Below are 19,284 nucleotides of genomic sequence, written 5' to 3'. Positions count from 1 at the left end.
CAATCTGTCAAAAAAGTAAACAAAGAGAGGGGTGCGGCTGTCAGCTGCTGCCCGAGCTCTTTAAATTTGTTGCCAACATTCCGGCTATCATCAAAGTCCCTATTTTATTCTCTAATATCACTTATTTTCATCTCATAATGTTCAAATATTAGCTTGGTTACATTTATGTGATGTAAATATGTATAAAAACTACATATTTTTCCACGGAACTGTTATATTTTTTAGTATAAAAACTAGTGTTTTCTTTTGCAGGAGTTGGCTACAGTTTCCATTTGTTTAGCATTGAGTGTGGTTTCTGTAGTCCGTCAAGTTTAATTTTACACTTTGGTTGCCCCAAACGTATTGCAAAATCGTTGTCGCGGACTTTTCGCTTTCAGCTCGAAAATGTGAATGGCGAGTCCCTTGAGGGACGCCATGTACACGGTCGTGGACATTGACGTGGAAGAGGGCCACGGGCTGAAGACTGTGGACGCCCTCCGAATCCTGCACGACGAAATCAATTCCGTCTTGGAGGATCACGAGAGGAAGATCCGTGACAGGTCAGTCGGCAGCGATTGACGGTCAAATCAATGGCAACAGTTTTCGAGCATTGCACGTCAATCATCATTCGAGCAGCGGCACCAGATATTTTTCAACAAACTACTTCCCTCTTCTGTTCTTTGTAGGTGCCCTTGGAAAGAGGGTGGGTGGTTGAGAGATGCTCTACACTTTTCGAGCCCAAACGCCAATCTTTGCTGGACTTCGGCTATAGCGCTAATCGTTTGTGGCCTTGTCCTAATATTTGCAGCGATTTTTCATGAGGATTCAAGGTAAACCAGTCAGGTTCCTGGCCATTAAATTTCAAAATACATGCATGCACCTCGTGAAGGTTTGTTATTCAAACAAAACTTTATTGGAAGAAACCCAAAAAGTGTCAACAAAACTTGATTCGTAATTTAAAGTTGTGGCATAATGTTGCAGCTTCAACTGTGCATTATTGCAAGGAATTTTCATCATACTCCTGGTGGCAGCAAATATTTCAGTGGTGTCATGGGACTCCTGGCTCAGGCACATGGAAATTCCTCAGCGGGTCCGGACACTGCTAGACCAAATTCAAAGTATAATATTTTCGTTTTGGCTAGACCAATTATAAAAAAATCTCAAATTGAAGACTGCATCCTGGCGAATGACTGGAAAAATGAGAACTTCCCACAGTTGTGCTGTCCGTACTCGCCATGCATCACTCTGCAGTGGACAATCAGGGATGGAAAAGTTATAAACCTGCCATGGGCTCTGCTGGTGAAAGGAGACCTCGTGGAGATGAGACCTGGGCAACAGGCGCCAGGGATTTGCACGCCAGCTGATGTAAGGAGAAACTCAACAACCTCCAATCCCGATTTAATACGACCACTCTCAAATTCCAGGGTGACCCTGACTCGCCCGACTTGCAAGCAAGAGAGGTCTACTCGCCCAAGCAGAAAAACTCTCCTACCAATGAGGAGGATGAGCTGATGGCTCCCAAAATCCGGAGGCCTCTGCAAAGCAAGCGCTACGTCCTGCAAGAGACGCCGTACCTGACCAACCTCACGTTCGCCTTGAACAATGCCCTAAACCGGCCCTTCTCCTACCATAACAAACTTAAGCACCTGTTGATGAACACTGTTTCTGAAAAATTCTTTATCCCAGTATTTTTGGTACGTAATTTTTTCACTTGATGCCTCTAAATTTATTTATCAATCCATCAGATTCTTGCCTACCTAATGGGTGTGTTGCGCTACTTTTACCTGGGGCAGTGGGTGGGCACCGGCCACTGGACAGAAATGTTTCTCATCCAGCCTGTTGCCATCTGTCTGCCGCTTCTGCCTTTGATATTTCCTCTCTCGTGGACCATTCTGAACTGCCTTGGATTCGCCCAAATCCAGTCGCTCTTCCAAAAGTCAAAATCAAACGAGGTATTTATCATCCAGGAATCAGGATATTAATATTAATAGGATTGCCAATTCAGTTTGAAGATATTCCTTGTACATTCTGAATGAGGTTTTTTCGCGATGAAGTAAAATGCCGGCAATTTTCCTTGTTGTGACAAAATGTCATCTTGTATGTTACGGCTTCTTCATGAAAAGTTAGAAAAAATGTTAGAACATTTATATTTTTATAATTAAATTTTCACAAAAATAAGTTACGTACAAGCAAATTGCCATCAGTTAAAGAGATGCCAGAATTGATACTAAAGATAGAAATATAATTTATTTTTACCTAAGTCACATGTGAGCAGTTCTTTAGCTTTAAAAACTTGTGGCCGTTGATTTATATAAATGAAAATTTGCTTTATGAAAATGTCAAAAATGGTTTTCAATTTCTTTCTAATTAATCATGAAATAGGGCACTGACAATGAGCAGAACTAAAGAGCATTAAGTGATGACGTTTGTTCGCTCAAAGGAAACTGTCCAGCATTTAAATTCATCGTTAAATTTGAACATTTCTGTCAACGCAAATTAACAGACGCAAAATTTAATTTGGCAGTCCTACAATTTGACCCCTTCTTAAGAAGATTCGTCTGAAGTAACAAATTCAAAAGCTAACATTATTCAAACTAACTTTTTAGGTAGCTTTTAATGCAGAATGGAAAACTGATGTGTCAACTCATAGCCCTTGCGGGGTTTGTGAACTTTTCAAAAATTTGTTTTGCCATTTGGCTTTGCACTTACGCATGAACACGATTTTGCACTGCATGATGATCTTGCAAATGTCAGCCTTGTGGCCCAATGGAACCGCAATCATTTTCAATAAATTGCACTTTTTGTTCTGCAAATTGAAACGTATTATACTTGAGGGTTCCTTTATTAGGAAAAAAGAACCGCTCGCACAATAAGAAAGGAATCCTTAAGACGATTTCATATCTATAAAAGAGCAATGGTGGTTGTATTGTAGTTTGTTTGCGATGGCATTGCTTCTGTGTTTAAAAAAATCTGTGCTTCAGGTTGCTGCTGACCCCTTTGAGGAGTCTGAGGACGAGTTTCGACCGTATGTCAGCTGGCGAGAGTGGTGGCCAATTTTTATGGGGTGTTTGCGAGGCCAAAGCTGTGTTCCTTGCCGATCGGCAAACTTGCTCCACGTGTTAGGTTCTGTGACGGTAATTTCAAGAATTTCTTTGTTAAGATTGATTTCATCTGAATCAAATTTCAGGCACTTTGTTGCGTGGACAAAAAGGGGATTCTCTCTTGGCCAAATCCAACTGCTGAAAAAGTGTTTTTCCTCCGCAGCTCTTCAAAAGCCAGCTGCTCATCTAGGTATGTTTACTTTAGATTGTCATATTTACACAAATCACTGATAACGAATCCATTGCTTGCTTGTGTTATTACAATGATTAGGTCATTTATATCTTTTTTAATACAAAATGTTTTACTAACTTAACGAGACTAGTGGAAAAAATAAATTAATCCACACTAATTTGATCTCTCTTTTGCCAACTTCATTATTCTTTCTTTATATAAACCACAAAATCTTAAAGCTGTTAAGCTTCTTATCTGTACCCTGAAATGTGAAAATTTTAGCGATGAGAGCTTGAAAAAAGAAGAAAGTGACAAGGCTTCCACTGTTGAAATTGGTCAGGAGGAGAAATTGAACAGCAGTCTGGAAGAGAATGTGGAAAAGGAACAAGAATCAAATGAAGTAAAGCGAGAAAATGGTAACATTAACATTGAGGCTTTGGACCCTGAAGGTGATCAACTTCCTTTAGCAGTTTCAATTGCAGTCATTATTAAAAATACACTCTAGAATTTGAAAACGCTCGTCTCACACCGCAAACTGTTGCCGAAGTTTTGGACTTGACCCATGACCACTCTAGTCCATTCCGCCTTCACTTTGACGACCCTGGCTGGCGGAAGCACATCAACTCCCTAAAGCCGCTGGGACTGTCCATTTTACTTAACACGTGTAACATGTCGACGCAGGAGCATTACACGCAGTTCTGCTCGCACGTCACCTGCGAGGCAATGCACTCTGAACATTTGGTGCCGGTCACCAACCGCAGGTTTGTTCTGCCTTTTCATCCAACTCACCAATTTTATGATAAATTGCTTCACATAGATAGCAACTCATGTTATCCTTATTTTCTTCGTGTTGCGTTGATTAATTTTGATTTAAATTCCGACTAATAACGGAGCTGTCACGTGCAGGCACCCAAAATACACAGGAGAGATGAACCTTCTGCCAGGCACCAATAAGTAATAATTTATCAACACCGAATTTGACTAATTTGCCCCCCAATTTCACGCTGGTGTTGTGATTAAGGTTGTGCTGCTGTTTTTGGTCATTTTCCAGCCGAGGTGTTGGGAGCAGTTTCAGCTTCTTTATTATTAATATCGCATTTTTATGTGGACGTTCATATTACAACCTACTTTTTTGTTTTCCTTTGGAGTGCACTCCAATTAATCAGTCAGCTTTTTTGCTAAAGGTTTATTTTCCATTCCTAAGAGTTGCATTTTACCACCATTTAATTTGTACCTTTTTGACATATTTAACAACTTGAAGCTGTTTTTTTCTGTTTTTCAAATCCATGGTGATGTTTTAAGAATACACGGGTGAGTGCAGGAAATTTATGCACGGTTGTTTTCTGTACGTAACCTTTGAAAACATCCACCCAAGGTTGAAGTGACTGCCAATCCTGTGTTTATTGTGAATGCAAAAAATTTGGCCCGACTTTCTGTAAAAATCTGCGTGCACTTGTTTCACCTTTTAGGATTGGCAGGCCAACAATTATTTCATACTTTTGGATTCTAGTCGCATCATAGAAAATTTTACCACGGTAGTTAGCATCAGTAAAATTATTTTCTAAAATTTCCAAATATTCTTCTTTGACACAGTGTAAGTGAAAAACTGGGTCTTCAGTTTCCCTTCAACACAAGCATACTTTACATTAAATCTAGATTTTGCAAGAATTTGGTTCGCTCAGATCTATTTAAGCTGGGTGGCCAATATATAAAAAGTAAAATCAGGAAATTCTAAATTATGTACAGCCTGGAGTTTGTTTAAAAATCCAAATGTCAACTATAAAATCGAAAACTTCTTTGTATCTTTGCACGACTGGTGGATTCTTAGCGCTTGAAAGCAAGCTTTACTGCACATATTTCTTTGGCTGCTTTGTTAGCTGCTTGAATTTTTGACTTGCAAAGCTTGTGAAAGAAGCATTCATTGCAAACCTTGAAAGATTTCTTTCCTGCAGGTGTCTTTGTGAATTGGCTAAACAAATCGGGTTCCAAGAACAAGCTCAGGAGGCATTTTCCTTGGAGCAGCAGCTATCCACCTTCAGGCATGTGGTATGTGTTTTTCACTGATTATTTATTGTCGGGAAAAAATAAAAGTCGGATTTTAGCAACCAGAGGCCGTTCGACGAGACATTCGATTTGCAAGATCTTTGTCTCTGGCGAAACTCAAGTTTCCGTTTCCGCACATGGTGGCCGTTGTTGTCAAAGAAAAGCACAGCGGCAATCTCCAGTTGCTGTCCCAGGGAACAGCCGACATCATTCTAGACTCGTGTGAGGAATTCTGGGATGGACGAGACTTGTGCACCCTTTCTCAGAGCGACAGGCAAGTTCTATTTTTGGTTGGAAATATTCTTGAGCTGTAATGTAAATATCTTACGATTCCAACACTCAGGACTCTACGGTAACAAACTTTACTCTTATTTCAAAATTTTTGCTTTTGCAAAGCATAGTCTGATCAATTTGGCCTGATTGAAATTTGACCGGAATTTGAAATTTCTGAAAAATGCTAAATTTACAATTAGCCATTTCAGTGGCAATATATTTGTACCGATAAGTTCAAATTTTTACTAGTAACAATCCTCAACTTAACTTTTAGCCAATTAAGCTATGGTGAAATAGTTTTATTTTCATAGAACATAAAGAAGCCCTACATACGTAAATACCTTTCAGATGATATCAGGCTGTGTCATTGATTTTATTGCTGTTTATTTTCCTTTAAATATTATTTGAAATTGTATTTTGCCACTTGAAAACGTACACCCAACACTGATTACAAACGCCACTCACACAAATTATTGCTCTTAACACATAAAATTGATCATCCTGAGTGAGATCAGTGATTTTTCAGGCGGAAAGTGCAAGATTTTTATCAGAGGACAAGTTTGACTGCGTACTGCACAGCATTTGCGTACCGACCACTCACAAGGGCTCCGGATACCCACCTGTCCCAAACCTACCTTGAATTGCCTTCGGAGAGCAAGTCTCTTTACGCCACCAACGCCCACAACACTGACACTTCCCTGGATTGTGCTTCAAGTGCCAAGTCGGTGGAATCTATTCCAAAACAGGTTTCAGTTCCCCAAATATTTTGTATCATTAATCTCTGAATTAATGTCCGTCCAGCTGTCCAGAGCCGATGACTGTTTCCAGCTTCAGTGCAATCAGGTTTTCGTCGGAATGGTAACCATGCAGTATCAAGCGCAGACAGACATGGTTAATTCCCCATCTAAATGTGCGCGACTTGAATAAATTTTGTTTCCAATTCTAGGTGCAGTTAATTGAACAACTAGAACGGGCGTGCATACGATTCGTGCACTTCAGCAAGGAGAATGAGCTGCGGTCTAGAGTGTTTTCCGAGAAAATGGGATTAGAGAGTGGCTGGAATTGCCACATTTCTTTATTAAGTGAGCGGTCTGGGTAAGCTGAATCTTTAACTCGTTTTCCCACCATCTAGGTAGCTTAATCGAAATTTAACTCCGATTGTCAACGTTTGATTCAATTCAACTACTAGAGCGTGTGGAAAACAAAATATTGCTTATTTGACAGTTCCGAGTCTGGGAATTCTGGTAGTTGGCATAGCTCGCCAAGTGCAGTTAATCTGCAGTCTTCTAGCGGCCCCACCCCTAGAGACTCGTCTCATACTAGCCTACCTCGTTACGCTCCCACCCCACCTCGAAAGAGACATGAATCCACCATCGAAGAAACTGAAACCGAAAGTCTGATTCGCGAAAGGCAAGCCGAACATACATTGACTATCGCTGTATTTAACCGCATGATCTGGTCTCTCTGTATCAAAATTATTATTTTGCTCGATGTCGTTCTTTGATATGGCTCTATTCGGTTCGTCCCACACTTTATTTTTGTCGAAATAAAAAAATAATAATGCCCTTTGTCCGTTCTCATTTGAAGTATCGTTTTTGTTCCTTGTTCACGTTGATTTGTTCCATTCTCTCTGGTGGTAATTAGTTCATTTCGCACTCGACGCACATTCAATGCTTTCAATTTACTCTCACAGGCTTCCATCGCACACACTACCCTTCCTTCCAACCTTCATTCAAAGCTTAGATTATCTCTTCTTCACGTTGTTGTTTCCGATTTCAGACCATTGGGCGAGGAAACAAAAGCAATGAGTCTATCGGCACCAAGTGCCATCAACTTAGACTTTTACCAAGTGAAATTCGACGCCGAGGACCTGAACAAACCCACAGATGGCGTTGCTCAGCGCAGGGACACGATTATGAGCGACAAGAAGGGCAGCAAGGACAGCATGTTCGTTCAGAGCGTGGACCTGACCTCTCAGCCTGACCCTTGTCGCTCGCTCTCTGTGCTCACTGACTCCACAGAGCAAAGTGCCCCTGTCAACTTTGACATGTCCAATAGAGTATGTGCTGTAAGATTTACAATTCCATCAATCTACAACGCGTTTTTTTCAGGCGAAACTGCCAAGGGGAATCGAAAACATTCGGCCCCATTTGCAGCACATTGACAACGTGCCTTTGCTTGTGTCCCTTTTTACCGACTGCACGCCAACGGCCGCCAGGGAGATGCTGTCCATCATGCAGGAGCACGGCGAAGTCGTCTGCGCCATGGGCAGCTCAGCCAACGCTGACAATATGAACATTTTCATGCAGGCTGACGCCAGGTTTGTAGATCATTTCATTTTGTAGAGACATTTCAGGAAATTCAGGTGCTAAAATTTAAAGTCAAAGTTTTAACATATTTGTTGATGACAATTAGTTTCTACGTTTTTAAAAATTTTTAGAATACACTGAGTTCTTGTGAAATAATTGCCATGAACTTTGCACCTGATTTAACAACTTTTTATTCCTTACAAACAATTTTTTGTAAAATTATTTATCATTCAAAAATAGAAGAAAAGAAATGTGGTTTGATTTCAGCATGGCTGTTGAGCCCCTGTATCCGCAAGTTTGCCAAAGAGTTCCAGTGTTCAAACATTATTCAAGTAAGATGAGTGGAATTGCGCCTATCGAGCTGAGCAGGTTACTCAACTCTGTCTCGTGCTCTGTGGGTTTTCTCAGGGAAGAACCAATTTCAGTATTTCACCTCATCATGGAGGTAAGTGAAACAACGTGTGCCTGCCTGTTGATGTTGAAGTTCTGTTATTTGCAGTGCCGGCACTTCATGCAATGCTTGACAAACTGTCTTCAGTTTTGGTTGAGCTCAAGTGTTGCAGTCAGCATAATTCAGTTGGTTGCGATTATTAGCCTCCTTCCTCCTCTTTTTACCGTTGGTATGTTAATCACTAGGAATAATGTCCTAAGAGTTCTAATCATTTGCCTCAACAGGTCAAGTTTTGTGGGTTCAGTGCATTGTGATCCCAATTTTAGCCCTCTCGCTAATTGGCAAGCCAACTGACACGCAAATAATGCAGAGAGCCACTGGCAAAAATCAATTTTCTATCAGTTCTGAGGTAATTATATTTGCGAGATGTTAGTAAGTGAACCCTAATTAACATGATCGCGTTGCAGACCTGTTTTTTCGTCGCCTGGTTTTACGGGAGCAAATTCATTCCGGCCGGTATCCTGATTTTAATTCTCTACGCTAGCTCCCTCTCAAAATTGTGCCCGCTTCTGAACGGAGTCGAATATTGCTCACTGGTCTACCCGGTAATGCCCCAAAACGGGACCGCGAACGCACTGTGGCAGGGCTGGGGAGCAAACCTGCATTCCCTCACCGTCTTGCAGCACGCCTTGTGTCTCCTCTGGGTCATCAACCTTGTCGTTATTTCCATCAGCTTTGTCCACCGAGAGAGTCCAATTTGGAGAGCAAACCCGTTCAAAAACCGCCTATGGGGGCTGGCAGTACTCCTTGTGTAAGCTTGTTTTGTTTCATAATTTTCATAAATGTTCATCAATTTAAACAATCTAAGAAAGCCATAATGAAATCTTTTTAATCAAACCCATCCTTTTGAAGCAGCACACTTGAAATTGTTAAAATAATATTCCTTAAATTGGCATTATTAGTGGACAAAACTTTATCTCTGTGTCTAATGAAATCATTCTTCTGACAGTGCTCTTCTTCAATTTGCATTTTCGGCTGCTACCATGGGACCAAGATTAGCAAACGACAGCAAAGATATCCCACCAGGTTTGGAGCATGTCCCGTGGCCGATATACCTCTTGGCTGCTATCTCGCCATTTGCTGTTTTCCTCATAAATGAGCTTGTTAAACTGCAGGAAATCAAGTAAAAAATACTGAATATCTGATCACAATATCACATGCCTAATTGTGCCTTTTCATTGCAGAGCGAGTGTGAGACAACAGAAGAAGGCCCGTCTTGAATTTGGTACAAAGTTGGGCATGAATTCGCCATTTTAATCGTCGACTAGTTTTCTGTCGAGATTGCTTAGTCATTACAAGTTCTTTCATATATATATGATTTTAGCAGAGCTGTATTAATGATTGTTTGATTGAATTCTGTGACACGCATTTTGTCAGGTTTTAAGTCATGATGGTTGAACGCGTTGAACGATCCTCAGTTCCTTAGAATTATTTAAGATAAAAAGACATTTTGATATAGATCCTAACTTATGCGAGTTTTGTTGGCAGTAGTGATCCTGTCATCAAAGATAACCTGCTCTGCTCATAATATGTATTTATAGTCAGGTGAATGTGTTGAAGATATGTAATTTGAACTATTTTTCAAAGAAATTATAATAATTATTGTATAGTGTACCTTGTGAAATCAAAATTTCTCTTTTATTAGTAGTATGAGGCTTACTTACCTCACAGTCCTAAATGTGCATTTCTTAAGAAATCTTTGCAAATATAAAGTGTACAAATCCAGACTGGTATACTTTCATTCGAATATCAAACACCCATCTTTTCTACTTTTAAAATAAGAGTATATTTTAGATATTAGATGAATTTCAATTCAGAATTTATGTACAAGTCTTACATTTAAATACACATGTGTATTCACAATCAGTCGTCAAGAGCCGCGAAAAAGTCGGCAAGGGTGATTTAAGCTACACAAAATTTGAGGATGGGCCAGGCAAAGGGTTCGGTTGCAGCCGTGTCATTTGGTGCATGGGATTCTCCGGCCTGCCTGGCGGCACAACGACTGACGCTGGCCTATGTATTCGACCGAGCATTCGAGACGATGTTACTTCCATTGTGCGCTCAGACCTGAAACAGAAAGACGAGTTGAGTTAAGGATCATTGACCATTGCCTTTAAAAAGTATTTATTTAAAATATATAAAGCAGTCAAATTCATTCAATCATCGCATAAGCTAAAAAATTTTGGTCTTTTTTTATATAAAAAAATAAAATTGATAAATAACTTGGTGAGCAAATTTTTTCAATATATTTGCGATGGCTGAAAATCTATTTTATAAAGAATGATAATAATCTGCAGAATCTCCACGGTATTATAATTATGCGCAAATTCAAAATTTCTGCTCAAACGCACACATTTGCAGAACAATAATTATTAGTGATTGAAGGCAATGCGTCACAAGACGAAATTTACTAGCTAGAACGCAACATGTATAAAGTATCAAGTTAATTTGATGTGAAAAACTGGTCTGCAGGGCCTGGAGGAATATTAATGTTTCCCATTCTTTAAATAGTGCGTGACGCATCGCACGGCTTTCACTGTCACATGCCAAGGATATTTTATCCGTTTGTCAGATGGCACACAACAAGACGCGCGAGAGAAAACAAACTTCATACATTATTAATGGGCATTACGGGTCTGCAAGAGTTAATCATTTTTTACAGAAGCCAGTGGCAGCCGCGTGCAGTGCAGCAAGCTGGTTCCCATCAGATATGGCTATACGTTCAAGGCGCGGATGCAGAGACACTGATCGAGTGTTCGTAAACGAATACGAACGCTTGCGCCACTTGCCGCACCAATTGATCGAATTTTTATAAAGAGAGCACGTCGCCCTCGGCACACATTTTTCTATATCAATTTACCAACAACGCCAGACTCCGATTTATTAAAGTTTTTCCTTTCCAGTTTTTTAGAACAAACAACTGTTACAGCAGGTTGTCCCTACTTAATTAACGGAATTAAATCTTCAGAGACCTTGTAAGGTTAGAAAATTCGTAAAACAGCACGCAAATTGTTATTCGTCACTGACTTCAAGGATACACTTAGGAAGTGTTCCATTCTCTCTCATATCCGTAACTATAATAAAAAACAATCTCAAATTGACGTTTATTAGTCAGAAAATGGAAATTTGAAATTAAATATTTTTGGAATTTATCAGTCAAATTAAAAATTGGTGTAGCTAACAGGAAAGACTGTTCAAGACAATTAAATCTTTTTAGTTTAAATATGACGGATAACCAAAACTTTTTAATGTTTTTCAACTTTAAGGCGAAACCAATACTATCAAATCGTGCTCATTTTGAAGTCATAAAAATATGGGCACAGCACCGAATTCTCACCAAAAACGTTTTTTAATCTGTTAAAAACAAAAACGATGACCGATACAACTTGGATCTCGAGCGTTAATGATCGGATCTGAATAAATAATAAAAGTTTAGTGCCACTTGTTTGGTGATTGACACTCTTCCGCATAGATTGGCACAAACATCATGCTCATGACTCGCATTTAACTAACTGTCACTCTGCTTTCATTTATTGTTTGTTACGCATTGAATGACAAACTTTTCCAATGAATTTGCAATTTTTGTCACGTGCAATTTCGAGCACTGGCCAATGATTCTTGTAAATTAGCTTGGCATGTAAAAAAGTACTAAAAATATTTTTGTTATAAAAAAGTCATGAGAATTGTAACAAAAAAATATTTAAGGACTTATTTACACATATATTCATCGCATAAATTATATTTGAGACTCAAAAAATTTGAACACTTAAGCATGTGAAAAAATAAAGTAATGCGCCCCTAATTTTTTTTACTTGAAATATAAAAATGCTATTATTTTAACCAGGGGGCGAAAATTGTAATTTTTAACTCGAGTTTTAGTTTGTCTGACATGGTATGATGCAGGGGTTTAAACCGAAAACGGTCTTATTTTTTAGCAAAAGGATAAATCTTAATCACCTGGAGCTATGTTGGGGGATGGTGAGACTGTGCTGTAGGTAATAGGGGTTGATGCCGAGCTGGTGGCCGGCGAGCGGCATGGCGGAAACGTGGTGCTGGTGCTGTCGCAGCTCCTGCAGAGGCACGGCCTCGGCGGGGATCTGAAAAGGCAGGGCGCGGGGCCGTAGGCGCGGGGGCCGTCGAGAGCGCCACTGCACCACCAGAAGCACAAACGAGACGAGGGCGCCGAGCACCCCGATGTACAGCAGCACGCCCAGATCCTCGTGCTCCTGGTGCCTGAGCACGGCGCCAGCCAGCGTCAGGGCGCACCCGCTCAGCAGGCTGCAGAGCAGCGCCGCGCGCAGACAGTAGTGGCACACCAGCTGCACCCCTGGTGAACAGCAACCTGCACAACATCAACAATTTTTGAAAATTAAAATTTAATATCATTCTCAGGTAGGAAACAGGCTCTTATAGAGCTGCCAATATTTGTTGGAGTTTCCAATCGCTTGATGGGATCATGAATGACAATGACGCACTTTTTTAGCGATTTGATCTGACTTTAAACATTTCTAAAACCGTCTTAATCTATTATATTTATATCAAGTGGGAACCCTGATATTTTGCATGGATTGCGATTTTTTCTACCTAATGTTGACTTTTGTTGGAAATTTTTAATAGTTTCTCCCGAGATAATTTCACCATCAAGTATATTTATGGCTTTTCTTCAGTCACTGTTTTTAATTCCTCTTTCCAACCTTTACCAACCTCATTCAAATTAAAATTCTGGTTTGATGGTACGTAACAGACGGTGTCAAAGAGGCTAAGAAAATTAAGATTTAAAAAATCCTACAGGTTTCCAAATGGTGCTGAAAAAATTCGCAAATGGAAGATAAAATCGATATCTTTCAGCTCTTACAACAAAGGTTCTAATTTTGCGATTAATTGTAGGAATCATGCCTAGCTGGAAGAAAAAACTGGACATTAAGTCATTTTTGATAAAGTCGCCAAGTTGATACTCAACAAGTTTTAAAATTTTTTACTTTATATACTAATTGGAAATTTATATAAGAATATTTAAAGCCAGGATCTTAAAATGCGGACCAAAACGAAAGGTTTAGTCCTAATTAAAAGTATTAAATACGAGTGAACCTAAAGAGCAAAATTAAGCAGTAAAAAAGTTTATAAAAATACTGTTTCCCTGAAAACCCCGTTTAATTTTCACTGCCACACTTAATGTCGGGAAAGGAGTGGAATGCCACTCGCGACTGACAATGAATTGCCTAAAGCGAGGGGTTAAGAACGAGAACCGTGGAGGAGGGAAACGGAATTCTTTCATTGTCCGGTAATTTAGGCAGGGAAGTATGTAATGCCACAGGAACCGTGAGACGCGAGAGAGAAAATTTTGGTGATTTGCAGCTACGTTGCCTTCTCCGTAACAAGTAAAAAAGGAAATTTAAAATTAATTGCTGCCTGGAAAGGGAAAAGTTGCAGTTTCCCAGCGGTGAAGCGGATTATTTTAGGATCTTGAAGTCGGAGGAGGCAAAGTATTTTAATTAAAAATAAATTACTTACTGAAAAAGGAAAGAGTACGAAGAAAAATTATATCACCCGCCTTTTTAATTTTTATTTTCATCTGAATAAATTTGCTGGTGATTTTCCGCCAACTGACTCGCAATGAAAATATTTAAGAACTTGAAATGAATCCCAGCATAATCAACGTGCTTAAGTGATAATGATATCAAGTTTCCAGAAGCTGTTCAGGACCAAAAGCAGTAATTAAAACCATTGATGTGCACTGCTAACACATTTAATGTTTTCGGATTCATAAATTGAGTTGAAATTTGGTAGGAAATCCTATAAAAAGAGAGAAATAAATACATACAAAACGCAATTCTCACGAGCTTTGGTCTTCAGTGATGCTACGCCTTCGCGGCTCTGTGCAAACGTCTGTTCCTATACCAGAGCCATATTCTCCCTCTGTCGCGATAATGGAAACCCCGAGATCGTGCGAGAGACAGAAAAAAGGAGCGAAACTATATGGCAGTGTCTTTTACGGCGGTAGAAAGGCGAAAAGAACGCTTTGCCACAAGGATAGAAACAAAAGCCAACCTTGGCGACCGCAAATGAGGTACGGATTGTAGGTCATGTCGCGCGGTGTCGCGCGAGCTACTGGTTCTCATCGCGCCACGCTGACAGACACTCGACTCAGATGGCCCTTATCGGTCCATAATCTTTTGAATTAGCTCCTCGGCGCGAGAGAGGAAAAATTCGTCGCGAAGGGAGATAAAAAGCGGCCGATGATGACAGTCGTGCGTGGGCGGGAAAAGTCGGGAAAGCGGCGGCCGTTTGTGCTTACCAGGCGCCGCGAAGTTTCGAGAGGCGGTCTTCGAGGAGGCTGCGCTGCTGACGGAATTTCGTCGCGTCTGGCGAATCAGAGGACGCGGCGGCGTCACAGAAGATGAACGTGAAGAATGCTCGTCCGAGTCTGCACCGGCGACCCAAGGATTCCTGCAAATTTCCCATATTTTCACTTTCAACGTTAACACCGCGAAAATACGAAAGGGAAAATAGGGACAGTGGGGGCAGTGATTCGTTGAACAGGGATCAGTCTAAAATATTGTCGAATCGTGCTCGTGTCTATCTCAAAATTAAAAAACAAACTATTTAATATTGTGCCAAATTTGCCAAATTTGCCTTTGTTATTATTCATACATTATGTAAAACGAAGAAAAAAATATATTGTTGAAAAATCACGAGAGGATCGTAAAAATCCTCTGTATCGAATGATCGATGTAATTTCAAATTACAAATAAATGGTACCTGCATAAAAGGTAAAAGTGGAAAATTGCACTGGATTTTGTTCAATCTGCAGAATCAATTCAACAAAATCACTATGGTAATTGAAGATTTATAGCTAGGATGGGTGGCTAGAAATGAACAGATGTAGAGATAAATTATCTTTTATCCTCGAATTTTTTGCAGGTTAAGTACCGGTGATAACGCCTGGGCTGTAACGACAGCTGCTGTTCAGTGCAAGAGCCTGAGAGGCAATTAATATTATCTTTCCTCTTCAGTTGACCACCAGATTGTCAATTTTTTTTTAGTTAAGCTAAAAAAGGGAAAAACTCTTTTTAAGTGCACTCTATAATGAATTCAACTGCTATGACACACTCTCTGCTGTCCTCGGTGGCAATCTGTCAAAGAGTGCCGACCCCGCGGTGAGTGCGTACGTTGACGAGCGTGTGCGCGACATATAAAGCACGCGCCACAGTCAACAAATCGTCGCGGTAAAAAGTGATTAAACAAACAGCGGCTTGTTGATGTTTCCGCGACAAACATGCCAATTGGGAAATAGCGTGCGTGCGACATGCGATTGGAAGCGCATGAGCCTCTGTGATCGGAATCGCTAATGACGATGAGTACGCGACGCACCGCGAGAGAGCAAACACACTCGCAGACAAGCGCGGGGCGAATCGATTTTTAATTACCTGATGCTTGCGGGCGGCTGCGGGAGCTGCAACGGCTGCTGAAAAAGGGGCTGCTGCGGTTGGGCAGGCTGCTGGTGGGCCGCTCCAGCTAATTGCCGGCTGGCGAGCTGCCGGTCCACCCTCTGGGGCATCGCTCATCCTGGCACCGCCGCCTGCGGGCATAGGCAACACGTTACACACACACACACTCCAACACCGGCTGATAAGCCAGCTGATCAATGCGCGCACCCAACGACGTGATTTCATGTCAAACACCCCGGCAGCGATTGTGCCTCAATCTCGGAAATAATTGCAGCCCGACCGCACTAATTTGGTCATTATTATCTCTCCCTCTCTGATGAAGGACACACGGGATGCGCGTCCAGGATAATGACTTTTCGATTTGCTGAATGGCTTTTTAATTGGAGCTCATTCTTAATGAATCAATCATGTCTGCAGAGATTCCTCACCAGAAACGACTCATTTAGGAAGGGAAACATTCGGTTAACCTTGGCTGCAGCTACATATTTGTTAAGCCATGAACTCGCATGGACTTTTTTTCAGGGTCCCAGTAGTGTGCCGTAAAAATTGTTTCAACTGTGTCTGGAGAGCTGCAGATATTGGAATCGTTTAGAATTAATTTCTAAATTGGATTGATCTGTATACTTTTTATGATTTCCTACTGATCCACAAACTTAATCCATTTTTGATCAAATAAAAAAACACTTGTACATTTTTTGGTCATTTGATCGTTCTTCAAAGGATGGTTTAGCCCAAACCAATCCATTTTTTGTTGTTAGCCAAAAAGAATATATTTCTCAACCTTTTTTTAAATTTAATTTCTTCCTGCATCAAAATGCTCCTAAGAAGAAAATAGCAATTTCCAAGGAAAATTAAAATGAGAATTCAAAGCCAAAATAAGTATAGGGTTTCCCAAAAAAATACAGTACTGTTAAAAAATCATAGAGGTTTTAAATGGTTTTTAATTCATAATTTGCAGCTTGTGTTTGCTGCTTTAAACAGCATGAATTTAGGAGACCTTCTTTTTGCGATTGAGGTAAAAAATATAATTTGCTTATTAATGGGGACAGGTTAATAACTTACATCTTTAGTATTGACAAATTTTCAGTTTTCCCAACCTGATGAGTTAATTGTAAATCTTTTAAGCAACTTGTGTAGCTCGTGTGTTATTTTTTGCATAATGAGGCAAAAACAAAACCAGAAAAAAGTAAAAAGAAACAAAAATAAAGAACAAACTTCTATCTTGATTTTAAAAGCAAAACATCACTTGATAAATCTTGTGAATTTGTGGGCATTTTACGCAAATCCCCCAAAAAGCGCTGGAAGCGCGTAACTTTGCCTTATTTTATTGTGTCTGTTTCAGAAAAACGCGCAGCATGCACACTGCCGAAAGAATAAAACAACACGTGCAGAGTGTGTGAAGTGGAGGAACTGGGCTGTACCCACTAAATCCGTGGCTCGCTTTTTCCCAGCGTGACGCATACAAAAAAGCGCGAAGAGCTGAGCTTGCAAAAAATACACACACGCCGCCTCCAAACACACAAATGCGGCCGCAGGTAAAAAAAGTGCGTCGGCCGGGGGAAGCGCGGGGAAGGGGGCGGCCTTGATGGTCCACGCGTGGCCCTTGTTAGCCCAACGGCTGTCAAAACCCCCTGCCTGCTGCCTTGGCGGTCGAGCGAGAAAGAAAAAGTAACCGGCGTGCGCGATGCAGGCTCGAATATCACGCGCCCGATTTTTCGCATCGCCTCAGACTCGAGAGGCTTGGCTTGGCTCGGCTCCGGAAAAACTTCACGCCGATTTTTTGCCGATTCATTTCGGGTAATTGAGGCAGGACGAAACGTGTCCATTAACGCTAACATGCCGTTTTGCCAGTTGATTTTTCTCACTTGAAATATTGACCGTTGAACTTTTTTCTGGTGTAGAGCTTTTTGCTTTAATGTCGATAATTATCAATGAAATTTATAAATTTTTATTTGCTACTGAATTTTAATTTGAAGCTAATTTGCTATTTCAAATTTATAATATGCAAAATCTACTATTTTTAAATAAAAATAAACATGTACAAGTCTAGATAATTAAATATCATGGAAATTAATCGGACATTCCTCGTTGTTTAAGTCATCAATTTTATTGATGCCTGCTGTTTACTTAAGCCCCATTTTAAGGAAAAATAAAAACAGATTTTAATTAAAAAAGTATCACAAAAATGCTTTTAAATAGACAAATTGTAGTTTTCCTGATAACCTCAAATTTTTAAATTTATTTAAATATATTATTTGCTTGACCATACTTGGCATCTGTAGCAGATTAACAAAGGTAACAGAAGACAGCTTTAAATATAAGACAACAGTCGTTGTTTGAGTTGTCTAAATAAAGATTATTAATTTTATTACCTGAGTTATCTGTTTGTCATGTTTTTGGGACTTTGCGTTTGATCAAAGAAAACTGCTTCAAATTCAGAGGAAAAAGCTTAAATCAAGAAATTGTAAAAATATACCAGAGAGATTAATTTAAATGACCAAAATTCCTCAGCGCAACGTCGGCGCATTCCGGCGCACAAGACAAACCGTAAACTCACTTGTGAGCAGGTCAGCCTTCGCTCAAGGGTCGCATCCTGCTCCATTAATGCACCTGTTGCAGGCAGGACGTGTCAAAGAGCGGCCGATTTTTGCAGCAGCACCACCATTTCTCGGTGTTGTCTCGTTCCCGAGAGACGCTTTCTTGCCTTCGCCTTCACCTCGACGTCGAGCGGAGAAAGAAAAGAAAAGCAAAAGCAGTTGTTGTGAGCACCACGGTCACGACTGTGCTGGAGCCAGCCGCTCTTCTTTGCTCTCGCTCGCACACACGCTGACTAACTAGCTGATGGGAAAGGCAGATAATCCGGCAGCACAGGCCAAACAAGCGGTGCAGCGCGGCCTCGGAGACCAGCGGAATGGAGTTTTGTGGCTGCCGGTCCACGTCTTCTCTCCTTCTCCCAGACTCTCCAAGTGGAAGGGGGACACACACACACACACACCAGCGAGAGAGAGAGAGAGAGAGAGAATAACACAACTATTCTCAATTCTCATCTCTCCTGTGTACCAGTAAAGTGTGTTCTTACAAAAAAAGACCTACTCCTACTCGCGGCCCCTTTCTTTTCACCTCCGATGAGAGTCTTTTTGTCGCTCCGCTGCGTTATTGAATTATTCCCACAGGAATTTTATATTTTTTTCTCTTTTCTCCGCACAGTTTTTTCCTGTTCTTTGATTTTGCCTCGCATGACTGCCCGTTTGGTCATCGCCGCTATGTTTGGAACGGACGCACATTCCGAGCCTTAATGAAGTCGTTTTATGAATTCTTAGAATTAAACTAGTGCCAAATTTGGTCAGAGAGAATATTTAAACATTACCGTTTGTGAACTTAAGCCAACCTTAATAAATGGGTTGCAAAGTAATTTAAAAACGAGCAACGTTTTGTGGAATTTTTTTTTTAATTTATTTCATTATTAGAAAAGCCTGGACAACGTGAATGTTTCATCAGGAAATTAAAT

At 40.5% G+C, this 19,284-nt stretch overlaps 2 protein-coding genes across 3 annotated transcripts; one reads left to right on the top strand and one right to left on the bottom strand.

Annotated features, from left to right (window-relative positions):
• The first annotated feature begins 259 nt into the window (after window positions 1–259).
• Window positions 260–10,055, top strand: l(2)k05819 (transmembrane protein 94-like protein l(2)k05819). 2 transcript variants are annotated; one of them, XM_065482565.1, is made up of 27 exons: window positions 260–539; window positions 666–809; window positions 961–1,097; window positions 1,151–1,344; window positions 1,404–1,673; window positions 1,725–1,931; window positions 2,586–2,639; window positions 2,961–3,113; window positions 3,167–3,270; window positions 3,535–3,701; window positions 3,758–4,013; window positions 4,159–4,206; window positions 5,205–5,298; window positions 5,355–5,569; window positions 5,639–5,647; window positions 6,095–6,314; window positions 6,370–6,459; window positions 6,515–6,663; window positions 6,793–6,978; window positions 7,348–7,627; window positions 7,680–7,888; window positions 8,145–8,322; window positions 8,377–8,497; window positions 8,553–8,677; window positions 8,736–9,079; window positions 9,278–9,451; window positions 9,513–10,055. In XM_065482565.1, the coding sequence occupies exons 1-27, from the start codon at window positions 391–393 to the stop codon at window positions 9,583–9,585; spliced, it is 4,350 nt and encodes a 1,449-aa protein (XP_065338637.1). In that variant the 5' UTR covers window positions 260–390; the 3' UTR covers window positions 9,586–10,055. The 2 variants fall into 2 exon arrangements, with proteins under 2 accessions (XP_065338637.1, XP_065338638.1); XM_065482566.1 differs by lacking the exon at window positions 5,639–5,647 and having other exon boundaries at window positions 262–539.
• On the bottom strand, window positions 9,566–18,734 carry LOC135938702 (uncharacterized). Its single transcript, XM_065482568.1, has 5 exons — window positions 18,334–18,734; window positions 15,756–15,907; window positions 14,624–14,775; window positions 12,286–12,670; window positions 9,566–10,395 (listed from the first exon to the last, which is right to left on the bottom strand). The coding sequence occupies exons 2-5, from the start codon at window positions 15,884–15,886 to the stop codon at window positions 10,236–10,238; spliced, it is 828 nt and encodes a 275-aa protein (XP_065338640.1). The 5' UTR covers window positions 15,887–15,907; window positions 18,334–18,734; the 3' UTR covers window positions 9,566–10,235.
• Between the last annotated feature and the right edge of the window lie 550 nt (window positions 18,735–19,284).

Source organism: Cloeon dipterum, chromosome 3, assembly GCF_949628265.1.
Source record: "Cloeon dipterum chromosome 3, ieCloDipt1.1, whole genome shotgun sequence".
Classification (NCBI taxonomy): domain Eukaryota; kingdom Metazoa; phylum Arthropoda; class Insecta; order Ephemeroptera; family Baetidae; genus Cloeon; species Cloeon dipterum.
The sequence above is the reverse complement of the archived record's forward strand: the minus strand, read 5'-3'. Positions and strand labels throughout refer to the sequence as shown.

What these genes read in the sequence shown, in the direction of transcription:
- LOC135938702 (XM_065482568.1), bottom strand. Translation starts at nt 15,886, where the DNA reads ATGCCCCAGAGGGTGGACCGGCAGCTCGCCAGCCGGCAATTAGCTGGA. An exon ending in TCGAAACTTCGCGGCGCCTG is followed by an intron (nt 12,671 to 14,623) that starts GTAAGCACAAAC and finishes GATGTTGTGCAG; the next exon opens with GTTGCTGTTCACCAGGGGTG. An exon ending in ATCCCCCAACATAGCTCCAG is followed by an intron (nt 10,396 to 12,285) that starts GTGATTAAGATT and finishes TTTCTGTTTCAG; the next exon opens with GTCTGAGCGCACAATGGAAG.